An 18041-nucleotide genomic window follows, 5' to 3' on the forward strand; every position below is an offset into this window, starting at 1 on the left:
GTATAATGTTACCTCCAAATGGTATGCTTAATTTTGTTTTTTTACCGACAAAGCTCCGCTATCCTTTTTTGCATGAGAACTGTCAAACACGCTTGTTAGACTAACATAGACATCCAAAAAGAAATATTTATTTTTTTACTGTTCATTCGGGAGTATATGCTTCCTAAAGCCAGAACGACCCTCCTCGTCGATGCCAAATAAAACTATACTGTAAGAACTTATTTCTTAATGCACGTGATGATATTGATCTGATATCATTGATGTTGATTTGTGTGAACTTAATTAACAAGTTGGAATTAGGACAAACCTAATATAACATATGATGCGAGAAAATATATTCGAGTGACGTGAGGTGGTTGCGCCTATAGGGAAAGTAGATGCAATGCTACACACACGCACATTCGCCACGCCCTCTAGAAAAGCTAGGGTTCCTTTGTCTCCTGCCGACACCGTCGGAGGTTTGCCTATTCTCCGATGACCCTAGGGCCATGGGACGACGGTAGATCCTGGCACTTTCTCACGGGAGGGCTCCGCTTAGATGTTTCTTTTTATTTTGTTTGTGAATGTGTCCTTCTTAGGAAGACGAGATGACGGCGGTTCGCTAAAGATAGAATAAGATGCTTCCCGCCTAACCCTTGTTCTCATGGCGTGTCTCTTTAGAGAGCATTTGGAAGGGTGTATCGGTGTTTGCCTTTGGTGAATCTACTCGGATCTGTTCTTTGTTCGTCTATGTTTATGTGTCTTCAGGTTGGATCCTTTCAATCTACGCATCGCTTCATCGGTGGTGGTTGTTGTTCTGGTGCGCTTGTCCTATGAAGCCTTAGAACGATGAGAAATTAAAAAAATGCACCTTGTATTATGGATTTTTATAAAAAAACAAATACACCTTATATAAAGGAACGGAGGAAGTATTAATGAATATACATCATGTTGGATATACACTTTCAAATAAGAACAATTATTTGACTCATCTGTTTATTTTGTCCCGTAACAACGTACGGGCATTCAACTAGTTACACTAGATGAATTCCTTACCTTTTTTCGACAACTAAGGTCCAAAATAAGCCTTCGTTTCCCAACAAGCTCAACAAGTTGCGTCAGCCTTTCAATGTTCATTTTGCCATCACTAAACACATACTGCATAAAAGGCTCAAACATATAAGTTGCAAATATTCAACTGATTAGTCATCTACAAAAACTAATTAGCAAACCAAATAGATGAGAAGTTTTACCAGGCCGTGCGCAACAGGTGGTAACCAGCTGATTCCAGTTTTTTTAAATACAATCATTTTAAACTTCAAATGATGTGTTATAACTTACAAGTAATACTACCCCTTGAGGCTCTTAGGGAGTCTTTGCCATCAAGGAAAGCAGGCAACCATGAAGGTAGAGAAATCTGACAATAGTAACATTCACAAGGTGGATAAGATTATTGGTAACAGTTGGGGATAGGTGATTATCAATGAAATTTATAGGTAACCTTGCTCTGGCATCATTTTAGGTTTTGAGAAACAACATATCGATATTGAAGAAAATAAGTTTTAACATCTTGTACAAACAAGGGATGGATAAGTGGAAACATGATGAGGGTCAGGCCCTAATCTTATTCCATAAGCTAATAGACATACTCCCTCCATCCCAAAATAAGTGTCTCAAGCTTAGTACATTTTATTACTAGAGCTAGTACAAAGTTGAGACACTTATTTTGGGACAGAGGGAGTATATACATTAAACAAACGAAGATCCAACGGTTTCATGAGATGACAAAAAAGAGATAATGGCATTATTTACACATAATCAGAGCATGAACACGTACCGAAGTTACAATCACGTGACTTGCCCCTTCATTAAGGTATGACATTGCATTCTCCAAATTTATTCCACCTCCAACTTGCAAACCACCTAGTATTATGATATCCCATGTTTATGCCAATATGTCAAATTGATGGCATCTCATTGCTTGCAGTAGAAACAAAAAATATTCCAGGAGCACCACTAGCAGATGTACAAAGCCCTCCCAAGGTAAAAGTTGAAGCAATAGCCTTAATGATAATTTTAAACAACAACCATATGGAGCCCTTGCAGTAAGGCCAAAATTTTGGTATGTAATCTCAAAGAAGGTTTTGACCAGATAAGAAGTTGAACTGTAGTTAATAACTTATCAAAAATAAATCTATGCTGCTGGCGAATACTATATGAGTCCAACATGAACAAAAGCGCTTCACTGCTTGAGATGTGTGTGACATATTATGAAGTTGCACATCATGCTTACTTTCGACGAAAACACTCAGGCTCAAATGCCACATCATAAAGGTTTTGTAATAAAACATTTTGCTACCCTTTATACAGCATACACAACCATAAAAACGTCGAGATTCCACAAAAAGTGACAAAATGCAAACAAAAAAATGTGGTTTATTTCAGAGAGATCATAGAAGACAGTGAGCACCAAACTAAATACGTACAGTCATACAGAAAGCAAACCAAATGAATAATACTAGTCCTAGTAATAAGTAATAACTAGATATAAGTAATAACTAGATAACATATTCTCACCAGGATATGCATGTAGTGCTTCCAGGGCAGTAGAACGGCTTGCGGGATCTCCGCCAAGCATTATAACATGTCCACCAACAAGTCCATCTTCTTTGTAAATATTCGCAAATTCTGCTGGAGACTTGTCTGATTCAAAGTTCGTCACCAGTGCCGTGCCATCATCCGATGCATCCCGGAGGGTAGACCCAACTATCTGTTTAACTTTCGCCTAGGAGTTTGCATAAACAATCTATCAGACAAACGCTAATGTTAACGCCAGAGGCGCCTAAACTTGGTGATTGCAGGTGGAGGTCTAGCTCCAGCAGTAAATATAAATGCATCACCGAACGGGGTTTCCAAATTTTACACTATTAATAGTGTCGCTTTGTGAATTCCACCACAGCAAAACGATTATCATCGACTGAAGAATCTGGGCATCAATTTGCAATCACCATATAGCAAAGTACAGAGCACCTGATGACCCACTGATGGGTACGTTCCATTCCTACTGACTGACCTTGTGAATGTCGATACATGGCCTGAAGCTGAAGGCGCACGCGACGGCACGCCCTCGTGCCAAAACGCACGGCAAATCTCATGTTCCCGGCCAGACACCGCAACATTGCATCTGAAGCAAGCAACAGAGATATTCGAAGGGAGGGGGGAACATACTTGACGCGGCCGATTGCGCTGACCGTGCCGGGACCCGCGAACTCGCCCGGCCATGCTGCGGCGCCGTGCACGGTGAGTGGGGAAGCTTTGCCGCGCACCTCGACGCCATCGGGAGGTTTGATGACGGGGCGACGGCGGGGTAGGGTTTTCGGTCAAGTTCCAACAGCGCGAGATAGCAGAGGAGAAAGGTTCAAAGAAACCAAGCCAAGGAGCACCTGCTTGTGGACGTCGGCCTGCTTGTAGGAGCGGTCGACGGTGCGGACGGCCATGGCGACGGGGTGGCGGCCGGCGGAGACGCGGACTTTGGCTGGGAGCAGGGAGATCTCGGCCATGACGCACGCCTCGTGGAAGTCATCAAGGGTGTCAGCGGCGGCGAGCCTGGCATAGGTGGGCAGCTGGAGGACCTGGATCTTGGCGTCGTGCGTGGGGATCAGCACCTCCCGCCGGCCGTCACCGTTGAGTTGAGGTCGGCTACGAGCGGCGGCGGGAGGCGGTCCGCGTCGTGCTTGATCGGGTACCCCTCGTCCAACAGGTAGTACCACGCCTCCCGGAACGAGAAGTCGCCCTCGAGCTGCCGGAGGACGACGGTCAGCTAGGGTTTCGAATCAATTCGATTCAGAGAGGAGGGGGATGGGTCACCTGGAGCGAGAAGAAGACGGCGAAGGCGGCGAGGAGGAGGATGCCGAGGTCGCGCTTGCGCATCTTGGCGGCGAGATGAAGACTGCTTGAGGTGGATCCCGCGCTAGGAGCAGAGGAGATCGACGACGACGGCCAAAGGAGGACGGATCTGGGCGTGCCATGGTCGCCGGCTCACCTGCTGGTTCGCGGTCACGGTGGAACTCCCTCCCTCCTCCCTCTTCCTGCTGGTTCGCGGTCGCGATAGAATCAGAGAGATATTTTTTTTTTGCAAAACTATTAATGACGCACCACCTACAAATGCGTCATTAGTAACCCTGGTTACTAGTGGCGCACCAGCTAGTGGTGCGCCATTAGTAGTTTTGCAAAACAAAAAAATTATAGTAGTGGCGCACTGGGTGAGTGATGCGCCATGGCGTACTCTGCCCCGGTGTGCCATTAGTATTTTTGGAAAAAAAAAAGTTTGTTAGTAGTGGCGCACCGTGTGTGTGGTACGCCATTAGTGTCCATCATACTAATGGCGCACCTGCACATGGTGCGCCAGTGCTATATAGTAGTGGCGCACCATTTGTCTGGTGCACCATTAGTGTATATATTATCTATAGCCCTTTTCCTAGTAGTGAAGGTATCAATCTAGTAAGAGAATCGCGCCAAGTCCAGAGTATCCGCGCAAACACAATAGAGCTTGCACCCAACGCTATAAAGGGGTTGTCAATCCCTTCAAGATTGATTGCAAAGTGAGATCTGAAGGCGAAAAGTGCAACGAAGTATAATTGTATGGCTGAAAATATGGTGTGAAGTAGACCCGGGGCCATAGTGTTCACTAGAGGCTTCTTTCAAAATAGCAAATAATACGGTGGGTGAACAAATTACTGTCGAGCAATTGATAGAACCGCGCATAGTCATGACGATATCTAAGGCAATGATTATACATATAGGCATCATGCCCGAGACAAGTAGATCGATACTTTCTGCATCTACTAGTATTACTCCACACATCAACCGCTATCCAGCATGCATCTAGTGTATGGAGTTCATGACGAACAGAGTAACGCTTTAAGCAAGATGACATGATGTAGATGGATAAACTCAAACCAATGATGAAACCCCATCTTTTTACCCTTGATGGTAACAACACGATGCGTGCCTCGCTACCCCTTCTGTCACTGGGTGAGGTCACCGCACGGTATGAACCCAAAACCAAACACTTCTCCCATTGCAAGAATCATAGATCAAGTTGGCCAAACAAAACCCACAACTCGAAGAGAATTACAAGGATATGAAATCATGCATAAGAGATATCAGAAGAAACTCAAATAAGATTCATAGATAATCTGATCATAAATCGATAATTCATCGGATCTCGACAAACACACCGCAAAGGAACATTACATCTGATAGATCTCCATGAAGATCATGGAGAACTTTGTATTGAAGATCCAAGAGAGAGAAGAAGCCATCTAGTTACTAGCTATGGACCCGAAGGTCTATGGTGAACTACTCACGCATCATCGGAGAGGTCATGGTTTTAATGAAGAAGCCCTCCATATCCGAATCCCCCTCCCGCAGGACACCAGAACATGCCCTAGATGGGATCTTGCGGAGACAGAAGCTTGCGGCAACGGAAAAGTATTTTCGTAGATCTCCTCCTCAGTTTTGGAATTTTTCTAAATTTATAGGCGGAAGAGGTAGGGTAGGCGAGCTACAGGGGGCCCACAAGCCTGCTAGGCGCGGGCCCCCTGGCCACGCCTAGTGGGCTTGTGTTGTCCCCTGCTCGCCCCTGTCTTGGTTCTCAAGTCTGGTGCGTATCTTCTGTTCTGGAAAAAATCTTTTCGAAAGTTTTATTCCGTTTGGACACCGTTTAAAATCCTCATGTGAAAAGGGTCAAAAACACGAAAAAACAAGAACTAGCACTTGGCACTGAGTTAATAAGTTAGTCCGAAAAAACATATAAAAGGCATACAAAACATCCAAAGTTTGACAAGACAATAGCATGGAACCATAAAAAATTGTAGATACGTTGGAGACGTATCAGAGTATTACCTTCTTTTTGTCAAGAGTGTCGTGAGAATTGCACCCTCTCTTATGAGCTCTTGATGTAATTGTACTTCTCGCTATCATTGTTCATCCCTCGGTTTCCGTGTTGGTTGTAACCGGAATATCGACAAGCGAACCATTGATGTCAACTGTTCTTCCCCTTGCAACGGCACCAGAAGAATGCTGATAGCACTCTCCGGCAATCGAAACTAGAAGAATGTTTTGACGCCCACGAGCGCGTGGGATCGTAGCAGTTTTCGAGGGTAGAGTATTCGAACCAAATTTGTTGATTCCCACGACGGGAGGTGAGAGAATACTCTCAAGTATTAGCAGCTGAATTTATCAGATTCAACCACACCTGAAAGATTAGTATCTGCAAGCAAAGTAGTAACAGCAAAGTAGCGAGTAACGGCAGTGGCAAGGAACAGCGGTAGTGACAGCAGTAGCAAGTAGCAACAGTAGCAAGCGACAGTAGTAGCAATAGTAGAAGCAGAGCAAGACAAGTAACAGCAGTAGCAACAGTAGTAGCAGCAGCAGAGCAAGACAAGTAACAACAGTAGCAACAGTAGTAGCAGCAGCAGAGCAAGACAAGTAACATCCGTAGCAACAGTAGTAGCAGTAGCAGAGCAAGGCAAGTAACAGCAGTTGCAACAATAGTAGCAGCAGCAGAAGGACAAACTCATAGGCAATGGGTCAGTGATTTGTTTGGATGATATTCATCATGCAAAAGCTATAACATGGAGAGATATGTGTGTCGTGGGCATAAGTCCGATAGTAGATGTGTAGGGTACGAAAGGATGGGCAGAGCCTTAGCTACGGCGAGTTTGTATGAGTTCGGGCCCCTCTGCGGTGGAGGTAAAAGCCCTACGTCTCAGTGCTCTTGGGAGCTTAGTGTCGAGTTGAATATAGGATTACAGTAAATGCCAACCCCTGCACCAGTGGGGAAGGGTGGCTTATATAGAGTGCGCTGCCCTTCACAACGGCCCGGTGGACAGGGGTGGAATAGTGGCGAATAAAAATGTCTACATTACAGGTAACGTATGCCTTAAATGCTAATAATGGTGTATGAAAATGTATGATCGTTGTCCTCCTGAGAGGTTACGATGTAAAGAGTGGAATCCAGTCGGTACATTAAATACGCTCGGAGTGTTCGTCACCGACTGGATGACGGGGGGAGTCCTTAGTTCAGTCGGAACTGTCTAAGGGCCTTGTCCTCTATGAAGGGTAGTCTTTGGGTAGGACCTATAGGGCAGACCTATGACCCTACCTTGGGACTATAACCCCATCATTAGTCCTCGAATGGATCGGGGTTGGAAAGATGAAGTGATGCCTGGAGTACGGATCCGACTGGTATGGATGTGACTTTGGCGTTGTTTGCCTCGATCCATTTTATCCTTTCAACCAGTGATCCGAGTGAATATACCAGTGAAACGAACCGTCAGGGACCGAGTGCTTCCGCGGAATCTTTCGATGTGACTGGTCAAACTGACAGCGGCGGATTTTCTGGGATCCTCAAATTTCGGTTGCCGCGCGCTCAGCGGGGATGACGACATCGCCATCGAGTAGTTTCTGCCGCCTCCATTACCGCGCCTTTATCTTCTCCACTAACATCACAGCAGCCGGTCGGGGGGATAAGATTTCGGGGCCACCTGTTAGTGACTCAGTCGGAAGCTTATTTAAGCCCCTTCGGCGGGGATTTCTTGTTGCGCTGCTCTTGTTCCTCGCATTAACCTCGCTCCTCCCGTAGCTCCCTGCACGCTCCAAGCCTCGTCCTTCCTCTCCTCCTCTGCGGATCTGTTGCCTTCATGATGACGAAGGGGCAGACCAGCAAACTCGAGTCGCAGAAGAAGAAGAAGAAGGGGGCGGCCCGTGCTCAGCAGCGACAGCGGGCACTGCCGGCGGGTTGGATCCAGGGGGATTTCCTCCCCTCCACGGTGACGACGGATGACTTGCTGGAGCTAGTGGAGCACGGCATGATCGCCAACAAGTCGTGGAGGCTGTTGGCGGAGGGCGCGACGGAGCCGGTGCCGCAGGAGGGGGAGCGCGTCCTGCTGCTCAACCACGTGTTCACGGGCTTCTCCTTGCCTCCCTACCCCTTCTTCCGAGGTATTACGAATCACTTCGGGGCGCAGCTCCATCATTTTCCTCCGAACGCGATAGCCCATCTTGCCGCATTTGTCACCCTTTGCGAGTACTTTATTGGATGTCCCCCCCCACTGGGGGCTCTTTAAGTACATCTTCTCCGCTAGGTCCCAAACTGTCAAAAAGCTTAGCCAGTCGGACGATAAAACCCATCTCCTCCAACTCTGCGGGGGCTTAGGCTTCCAGAAGAAAACAAAAAGTAGCTACCCCCCTCCCCAGTTGACCGAGTCAGTTAGGAACTGGCAGTCGACCTGGTTCTATTGCCAGAACATCGCTTGTCCGAATGCTGCGACTGGGTTGCCACCTTTTAGCCTAGACCGTCCGGCCCCTCCTAGGAAGCTTGCGCTCTCAAAGGTGGAAAAGATCCAGATCCAACCTCTGGTCGACGCGCTGATAACTGTCGTCCGCAAGGGAGTCACCGACACGGATTTGCTGGAGACTTTTCTGGGTCGGCGCATCCAGCTGCTGCAAGCCCGACACCACGCCATGTGGCACTACGCGGGGCCTGAGGATTCCACTCGGACTCATCCAGAATGCGTGACCGGGGAGGTTGTGACAGCGTGGGTCTGCGGCATCATAGGCGCATGCGACAACCCTCGAGGAGCCCGGCGGGTGAAGCCCTTCCGCGCCGATAACCCTCCTCCGAATGAGGTGAGCACATCTTGTCGAGTGCTTTCAATCTTCTTAGATTCATCGCTTTTCTTGTACCGCCGCGTGACGTCTGTTGCCGACTGTGTTTTGTGCAGGAGTGGACCAACTGGTATTCTCCCGTCTCGAATGGGAATCCAGCTGAGGAAGAGGAGGGCAGCCAGGAGGGCAGCGTGGATAGCACCGAGTACGTCTCCCACAGTGGGGAGACGGAGGAGACTGAAGAGGAGGAGGGGGAGGTTGGGGAGCAGAGCTCGCCGCCTCCACCATCAGAGCATCGAACTAAGCGTCGTCACGAACCCGCGACTCCGTCGGCTCCTCCAGGGGCCCCGAGTGCTCCGCGAGCTCCTCCCGTGGCTCCGAGTGCTCGGAGCGTGAAGAGGACCAGGGACGTTGCTGCCGAGCCGACGGACCAACCGTCCAAGGTGGCCAAACCGAGTGGGCCAAAGCCTCGGAAAGCTTTGCCTCGGATGAGGATCGCTGTTCCAGTAGCCTCAGCATAAGTGTCTTGTTCTCCCATCCTCTTTCAGTATCTGATTGAACTCATGCTTATTGGTCGAGAGGATTTTACTCGACAGAGCTGCTACCTCCGCCACCTCTCTGCCGTGCCAGGACGATGATCCCATGGATACGGATAACGCTGCCACATCCCAGCAAGGTACGTTGTCACGACTCCGAGAGTTTGTATTATTGTTTCGCGAGTGATGTCTTTAATCTTGCCCTTTTTCTGTAATCTTATGTTGTTCAGTCGGGCTTCCTTCGGAGGTGATTCATCTGGAGGACGACGACCAAAGGGGGTCAGGGCCAACTTTGGCGCCTGTCCTTGAGGTTGTCCCATCTGCTGCTGCTCCCACCATGGACGCGCCGCCGACCGAGACGATGCCGCCGACTGAGATGGTGCCTCTCGCGGCGGAACCGACTGGAGCGGAGCTTGGGATGCCCAAGGAGTCTTCTGTCGTGACAGGTCCGTCGACCGTTCAATACGACGCCCGACACCTCCCGGAAGACCAGGTGGGGGCCGCCAAGGAGGCCATGGTGCAGGCGGAGCTGATGGTGGGTGACGCCAAGGGAGCGTATGACTCCATCGCGTCTTTGTACAAGAAAATCTTGGAACGCCGGGACGATATCCGAGTAAGTGCGCTAGTAAGTGTTTACTTTCCTCTTGTTACCCACTGGGGGTTGAAGTGATATACTTGGATACAGTAGGATTATTTTGCAGTGGGTTCACTCCGAGTGAACCCAGTGGGTGTAGTCCCCGAGACTTCTGTCGAGTGCTTGCACCGACAGTTGTCTTTATATGCATTTTCCGTGACCTGATCAGATCAGAGCTGATCTGCTCGAACGGTACCAGTGGGGGCACTCCGAGTGCACCCACTGGGTGTAGTCCCCGAGAGTAGTGTTACCCAGGTCGGGTAATAGTAGTCTCATAGGTTTGTCTGTTTGTCATGTAGCTCAATAGGGCCGACCTGTTCGAGCTTCATGCCAGTGGGGTCACTCTTAGTGAGCCCACTGGGTGTAGTCCCCGAGACCGCTGTCGATTGCCTGCATCGGAAGGGGTCTGAAGAACTTTGAGCTTTGATTGTTTTCCTTGTTGAATGTGTCTGATCTTCCCTTTGCGCTTATTTGACAGAAGACTTGCGAAATGGGATCCGCGTACAATGCTTTGAAGGCTGAAAAGATTCAGCTTGCTGCGGACTTGGAGGCGGCTGTGAATGACCTGGCTGGTGTGAAGGGGGCTCTTGCTGACCGAGAGAAGTATTTGGAGGAGTCCCGGGAGACCAACAAGGCATTGGTAGCCGAAACTGAAAAATTGAAGAGTCAAAGAACCGAACGGATGAGTCAGCTGAAGTTGATGAACAATTGGTGCATGGCGTAGGAGAAGTACATGAGCGACTGGGCAAGGAAGATGGTTGCACTGCTCGGTGGTAAGTTTTTTGCCGAGTGCTTCTCGACTTTGGAGTTCATTCTGCGCTTACTTTCTGCTTGTCTTTTCTTTGCAGATTTTTGCCTGGTCGCTGAGGCTGAAGCACCCGACATTGAACGGTCGGTTGTTCCGAACGTTACACTCGGCGACGAAGCCAACTGGGACTTGCTCCGAGCGCATATTCGCCTTGGCAGAGTGGGACCTTTCATTGGCCGCCTGAGAGAAGTCATCGGCCAGATTGACAAGGAGCTGTTGCCCGAAGACGATTCCCGGCGAGAAATAGAAGGGTTGATGACTCGGCTGGAGGACGTCCCGAACAAAGTGCAGGCATGGAAGAAGTCTGCTGCTCGTTGTGGTGCGGACGTGGCGCTATCGCTGGTCCGAGTGCACTGCAAGGAAGCTCGCGAAGAAAAGCTGAAGGCGTTGCAGGTCGCCAACACCAAGAAGCTTCGATTCGAATATTTCATGGAGACCTTCCTCAACACAGCTACTCGCATCGCAGACGGGATCGACCTTGACACCTTTGTGGAGCCTACCAGTCCTGGTGACGCTTGAAAACTTTATGGTGAACGCACATTTACCTCGGTATGCCGAGTGGTATCTGTATCAAACTTTGGCCACTGCTGTTGGCCGTCATATCCGTGGTTCGGTGTGTATAAGCTTGATGTCATATACTCTGACAATATTTTCCATAGATATAAAATTTAGTGTCATATACTCTGAAAATATTTGTGTGGCATTGGACAATTAAGTCATGTCACATAAAGATGTCATTAGGATTTTATAAAATGATTTTATTTTATTTTTAATTCAGAACAAATGCCAGAAAACAAATAAAAACAGAAGAGAAAAAAGAGAGGAAAGGAGCTCACCTGGCTTACCTGACGCCAGCCCAACCCACCAGGGGTGAAGAGGTCATCTTCAACCTCTGCCAGTAGGCAGAGGCGAGAAGAGCACGGCGCCGAGCGCGCCACCTCCTGCTTCGCGTTGGAGGCCGCTCCGCCATCCTTATCTAGTGCCTTGGAGAAGGCCTGGTCGCCTCTTCCCCTTCCCTCCGCCTCTGGTTCTCTCCCTCCCTCTCTCTTTCCCTCTGGCTCGCTCTCTTTCTTCCTCGCCCGAGAGCGCCGCTGTGCGTCGCCGCAGCCACAACCAGCTACGAGGCCCTCCTCCGTGTCCCAGAGCCCCGCCATACTCCTCCCCATCTTCTAGAAGAGAGAATCGAGGCTGGACGCCTCCTGTCGACGCCATCGCTGCCATCTTCTCCACCTCCGGCCGCCGATTGTCGTTGACGATTCGCGGTGCACAGAGCCTCCCCGACCCTGCCGTCAATGCCATCAGCTCCGCCATGAGCCCCTCTTCCATTTCCCCTTCGCCCCGTCACCGTGCCCTTCTCCTAGGGCCGTTTGCCACCAAGCCGAGCCGCGGCCGCCGTCGTAGCTCGTCGTCAGTGCCTCTCCGGCAACCCCTCAGCCCCAAGACCCCTCCCACTCGATGCGGCTGAGCACGGGCTCCCTTCCAGTGCCCTCAGTGCACTGAATGGCCGCCGGAATGTAAGTCCGGCGAGCCTCCGCCTTATCCCGTGGTCGCCGCCGGCAGATCCCCGGTGTGCTGACGTGGCCAGCCATTAACCCGCTAATAACCACCCCTAGTCACTGACAGAGGGCCCCACGTGGCATCAAAGCCTAGTTAGGCTCTGGTTTGACTGGGGATTAGCCTTGTGTCACTGACTGGTGGGCCCTAGCTGTCAGGTTTGACCTGATCCAGGGCCTGTTGACTGATGATGCAGTGCTGACGCAATTAATATATTCTGGAATTAAATCAATTCAAGAAATTCCAGAAAATGCTGAAAACTTCTATAAATCATAGAAAATAATCTGTAAGTCCAATGAAAATAATTTATATATGAAAAATGATCAGAAAAATTCAAGGAATCTGATTAGGGCATTTTCATGCATGTTTGAGAAAGTTAACATCACCAAGTAAGCAAAATGATGATTAGGGTAAATTTAATAAATAGTTTGGAATTGGAATCTATCTATCTATCTATTATATACTTAAAACGATAGAAAACGAACGGTGACGATTTGTTAGTCTAAACATTAAGATGTTTCAATGGTGAGGATTAGGCAAGGACATCAACCAAAACAAATTAGATGGTTGTACGTACAAACTGAGGAGCACACAAATATGTTTCCTGCTGCAAGACAAACACTAATCCGTAGGCATAACTATTTTTAGCTCCGTACCCAATTCAAACTAGGTAACTTTTGAACTGTCAAAGAAAAATACTCGCTAATCTGCGGACAAATATAAGCCACGCACGCAAGAGAATATATTTTTTGCGAGTGGCCCGCAAGATATAATCGTACACGACAGCACACCCAAAAGATCAACATACGCTATCACACGTCGTACACCAAATTGGAGGCAGATTAGAGGACATACACGTAGACTCTTTGCTTTTTGCACATACATGGATTCTTTCCTTGAAATAAAAATATCAGACACGGTCTCTTCCATGCAAGGAAGAAAATAAAAATACACAGAGCGACCAGCCACAAAAGTCAAGGCCTAAAACAAATCCCGTGGCAGAAAAAACAGAGGATGGAATATATTCCTCAAGGAGTCTGATGAGACGTCTTATAGATGGACACAATTAGAGGAAGATGAATCTAACAGAGAATTTAATATACATATTGGAGATAAAAATCTTCCTCTCCAAATATTCTCTCTTCAATCTGGCCTGTCGAAACTAAACTGCATGCGGAATTGATCCATCAGCATGTCCGAAAGCAAGGAGGATGGTGCCATTGCATGGACTGACTAGGAAACTGATTCGCATCCTATTTTTTTAGAGAAATTCACACACTAGGCTTACGCTATCCCGAATATATGAACGACTGGCTAGCACGATCGCCAACTAGGTACGTGTGGGCGTGGACGATGACACATGTAGGGAAATAACACATGGTTTTTTTAGGGTAATAACACATGGTTAACGTTCAGATTATAGCGGTTGAGATTTTATGCTTCAGAAGAAGTGTCAAGTAAAACAACCCTTAAAATGTGCACGTGAATAAAACACATTGCATGAGATAGCTATATTTCACACCAGAAAAATTACTGTGGCCAAAACGACTCTCCAAAAAATTGACCATGGCCATCATGCATGCACGATTAATCTATGAAGACACGCAAGTTCATACTTACACGAGTCCAAAATGACTATCAGACCATAGTGCTGTGCCACTAGCCTATAGGAGATGCCTTGAACCTTTAGCACTACTAATATCATTGCTAAATCCCTCTACTCGAGTAAATGCAACTATGATATGTCCATTCTTGAAATGGAAAATAATCATTTCTATTCGAGACATTTATATGCTATTTTTTGTCGATAATATCGTTCCTCCAACAGTTATGTGTGTGGTGACAGGCACTAAAGGACGATGAGGTGTTGTAGGTCAGAACATATAAAGACTTTGAGGCATGATTTGGCATGGCAAGTTGTTGCATAATAATCGTTACATAAAGAACCCGGTCATATTATTTCGCGGCGTAATTTTAACTACACTTTTTTTACGTTTGAATTATATGTAAAAATTAATGTACTAAAGAATACATAAATTAAATGATAAGTGCGGGCTAATAACAAAGATTACAACTTCAAAAATAGTATTCCTCTCGAAATGCATAAATTATGGATGAAATTCACGACTCCTCTTAAGCTCACAAAGATTACAACTTTGTTTATATATGAAATTTTCATTACAATTTAAAAATGTATCGGCGGTATAAGAGCGCGTCCGATAAGATAGAATGAAAATGAGCAAAACAAGTTTCATTTTTTCATTTCCTAATGAAACTAAAAATGAAAAAAGTATTAAAACAACTAATTTCTTGAAAGCAACACATTATGTCAAATATGTGACAACTCATTTAGGTTGTTCTCAAAAACTATGCCCAAAGTACATTGATTTGATGTGTAGCTTACAATTGACTTAATAAAAGACAAATATGTGTTGGAGCATATGGATAAACGAATTACACCAATCGGGCAACGTATAATTTAAATACAAGTAATCATGAGATATATGCAAAACAATTGTCTAGGTTTGAAACATCAATATTTAATTCAATTTAATTTTTGGTTGAAATTTCGCAATGATGTTTAAAAGAATTATGCGAAGATATTCTTTCTTGGTGTCTAATTATCTATGGAGTGCACAACATGAAATATGAAATGTGCATTGAAATTGTTAACAATTGTCTATGAAATTACAAAAATAAATTTTAAGGGAAAAAATACTTCCTCTAATCCAAATTAATTGTAGCTGACTTGATACAACTTTATTACAAAGTTACTAAGTTGTACCAAGTCAAGGACAATTAATTTGGATTGAAGGGAGTATTATTTTTATTCTTAGCGGAGTGTTTCTCCTTATACTATTCATGATATTACAAGTGCATATTCATATGAAAAATATTAGTAATAGACATATAATAGGGAACATGTAGTAATTAAGACCCATACCGAAATACACATGAAAATCTAGCCGCGCAAATGCGCGGGATACTTCGCTAGTTTGGTATATATTTGAATTCCACTTCAATTAATAAGACCAAACATTGAGCTAGGAAACTCAGTAATTCAATATGCCATCTTCATGCATGATAAAACAAGTTATGCCTGAGCATCAGGTCGAATCAATTAAAAGGGTATCTGAAAAATACCTTGTTTCAAGTGATATTTGAATTTTGATTCAAACCAGCTTCAACTTAAGAAATGGTAGCAACATTAGCCATGCCACATTTCATTTTCATGTCATGATCATGCATCATAGTGTTGCATTTCCATGAAGTAAATATTGTTCTTTCTTGTTTGTCGGTGTTGTTCCCTCTCCGTAGACGATGGTTTCGACGATGTGGTCGTTGACGCTGATGAAGACTCATTGCTATCTTCAGACGTGTCAGGCAAGCAACCCCCCTTGAGCATACTGATATAAACCCACACTCTCGCTCCTTCTCTCTTTTATTGCATTAGGACAAACACGATTCAACTGTTACATGTTCTCGGTAGTTGAACCCATCCCTATGCATGACCTGATTTTGTCACAGTAAATAGTTGAAACCAGTTAGCATCACTACAAGAAATATGTCAACTAACAACCTTTTGTCAGTGACGCTGGAAGGAATGGTCATAAATCTATGACCATTTGACATCATTTGGTCGTAAGCTGTGTGGAGGGGTCCTAGCCCCAAAAACCAACGACCATTTTCATCAGAAAGGTCATCACTTGCTTACTTGAAAAGGTCATAAAGCGGACAGCACCTGGCACTGCCTTATTTCTAGGTGATAATGACCAATATGAATGGTCGTTACTAGGCTGGTGACCAGCGGTGGTGGTGCTGACGCCACTGCCACCTCACCCATCGGTAGTTGTTGTTGTTGTTGTTGTTGCTATCTACATCAGAGAGCTGAATTGAGATGTTGCCTCTTGCTAACTAGTCGACCATAACATCCTGCCATAACATGAGTGAAGCAAAATAGAAGCAGCAAAATAGAAGCAACAATAACATCCTACCATAATTAACATCAAAAGTATAACACATTCCAACACAGTTCACAACAACAGGCCGATAACACAGTGTGCAAAAGTACAACAGTTCACAACGACGACGATAAACCGAGGATCATGGAGGGTGACGACTAAATGGGACCTAGAGCCTTCAGGAGGGCTGCATGCTCTTCCCTGGTCTTGATGTCATCAGCACTCCGCGATAAACCGCGTGCAAGCGACATCAGGTGTTCATAAATACCATCCCTGGGCTTTGGCTTTGTGGTGCAGTATGGGCATCTGAACATTCCCCTCCTGAAGTAGGCCTCCTTCCCCTTCTCCCTGATCTTCTGGGCTTCCTTCTCAATGAAGGACTCTTTGTTGCCGTCCTCCACATCATCTTCAGAGTTATACTGCACACACAAATTAATTGCGCACACATTATGCATTCATATAGGCATTATGGAGCCAAAACACACACTTCTGATTCACAATGATGCAATGAACAAACATCAGATAATTCTCATTTACCAAATTTTAATGAAAAAACAAAGAAAAAAGTCATGTACAGTAATCTAATTAAATAAACAACATTAAAACACTTTGTACATCAATTTCATTAAAAATCCCACCAACATGCATTCATATAGTGCTTACGTTGAACTAAAATAGTTGGGATTACCTCATACGGTTCGTCGTCATCGTAGTCAGAGTCATACGGGCTCTTGAACCCAGTCTTGGCGAGCTTCCTCTTCATGCCTGCAGCTTCCTTTTCCTACAATATAAGTAATTCGATTAGTACAAACTATGTAACACAGTATTCAAAAGGTCAAGCATTCAACAATGTGCTTCTAATTACATTCATAGTGATGCTGCATCAACCACCCTATTCTGTGCACTGGGTCTATCCTTTGTGCATTTCACATATACAATCTTTCGATCCTGCTTCATACAAAGATTTAAATGTCCTTTCAAAAAATCAAACTGTACACTGTAACTATATGTTATGTATACACTTCTTTTGTTAGGACATGTGCTGGAGGTCACAATGAAATTGGCCATGGACGAAATCAGCCAATATATGACTATACTGTAACTATATGCTTGTAATCAGCCAATATATGACTATGAGGTAGCTCTTTGTTGTTTTGTGTACTAATTAAGCAGTTGCATTGGTATTGACTTTACCAACAAAAACATGCAGTTCTCCATGCCAGGAAACCATCCATACCATAAAACTTGTTACAAGGAGCGCTTTCATCCAAAATGCGATGTCTGCAAGCAGTTTGTAAGTATGACTTCATTATCTTTTCTTATCTGTTTGCATAAGACGATTCTCTCTGTTCTGCATTTTATATAGCAGAACATTGCACTATTGGGCTGCTCAGCCCCTGCTGTGCCCCGGTGAGGGGATAAACACAACAAATCTATCAACATATCCGGCACATAATAAAATCTAAGCACATGCGGCAATCAAGATCCCAATTCAAAACCTAACTCTTATTAAATCCTTACTAATAATCCCAATAAAATGCAAGAGAGGGAGCATACCTAGGCGAAATTTAAGAATGGGTGTTCGTATATATCAAGCACATGACTTAGGTGAAATCTTTACTAATAAGAGGAAAATTCCGTTGATTCAAGCCAACAAAATGCAAAAGTTCGCCAACACATGCAAAAGCAGAGTGTGTTCTGCTCTCTGAATATATGAAAGCCGAAAACCCTATCTAAATAATCTCCTGCTTATCAACGATAACTATGAAAGCAGGGGAACGGGAAGCATTACCACATCCACATGCACAAATCAAGATTGAAATTAAAGAAATCCAAGTCTCAATATATAAATCTATGTAGCATTCAAGCACGAATCAACTATAAAAAAACCAGAA

At 45.5% G+C, this 18041-nt stretch overlaps 1 protein-coding gene across 1 annotated transcript; it reads right to left on the minus strand.

The window, feature by feature from the left end:
• Nucleotides 1–1005: 1005 nt before the first annotated feature.
• Nucleotides 1006–3316, minus strand: LOC123441434 (1-(5-phosphoribosyl)-5-[(5-phosphoribosylamino)methylideneamino] imidazole-4-carboxamide isomerase, chloroplastic-like). Its single transcript, XM_045117872.1, has 5 exons — nucleotides 3208–3316; nucleotides 3053–3129; nucleotides 2557–2764; nucleotides 1817–1902; nucleotides 1006–1137 (listed from the first exon to the last, which is right to left on the minus strand). Exons 1-5 carry the CDS (start codon nucleotides 3314–3316, stop codon nucleotides 1006–1008), a joined length of 612 nt encoding a protein of 203 aa, XP_044973807.1.
• Between the last annotated feature and the right edge of the window lie 14725 nt (nucleotides 3317–18041).

This window comes from Hordeum vulgare, chromosome 3H (genome assembly GCF_904849725.1).
Source record: "Hordeum vulgare subsp. vulgare chromosome 3H, MorexV3_pseudomolecules_assembly, whole genome shotgun sequence".
Taxonomy (NCBI): Eukaryota; Viridiplantae; Streptophyta; class Magnoliopsida; order Poales; family Poaceae; genus Hordeum; species Hordeum vulgare.

Bases quoted from the DNA above. Each gene is read 5' to 3' on its own strand.
- LOC123441434 (XM_045117872.1), bottom strand. From the start codon at position 3,316: ATGGCGTCGAGGTGCGCGGCAAAGCTTCCCCACTCACCGTGCACGGCG. The intron at 3,130-3,207 runs GTATGTTCCCCC...CGGGAACATGAG, and splicing joins AGCGCAATCGGCCGCGTCAA to ATTTGCCGTGCGTTTTGGCA. The intron at 2,765-3,052 runs GTCAGTCAGTAG...GCAAACTCCTAG, and splicing joins CATGTATCGACATTCACAAG to GCGAAAGTTAAACAGATAGT.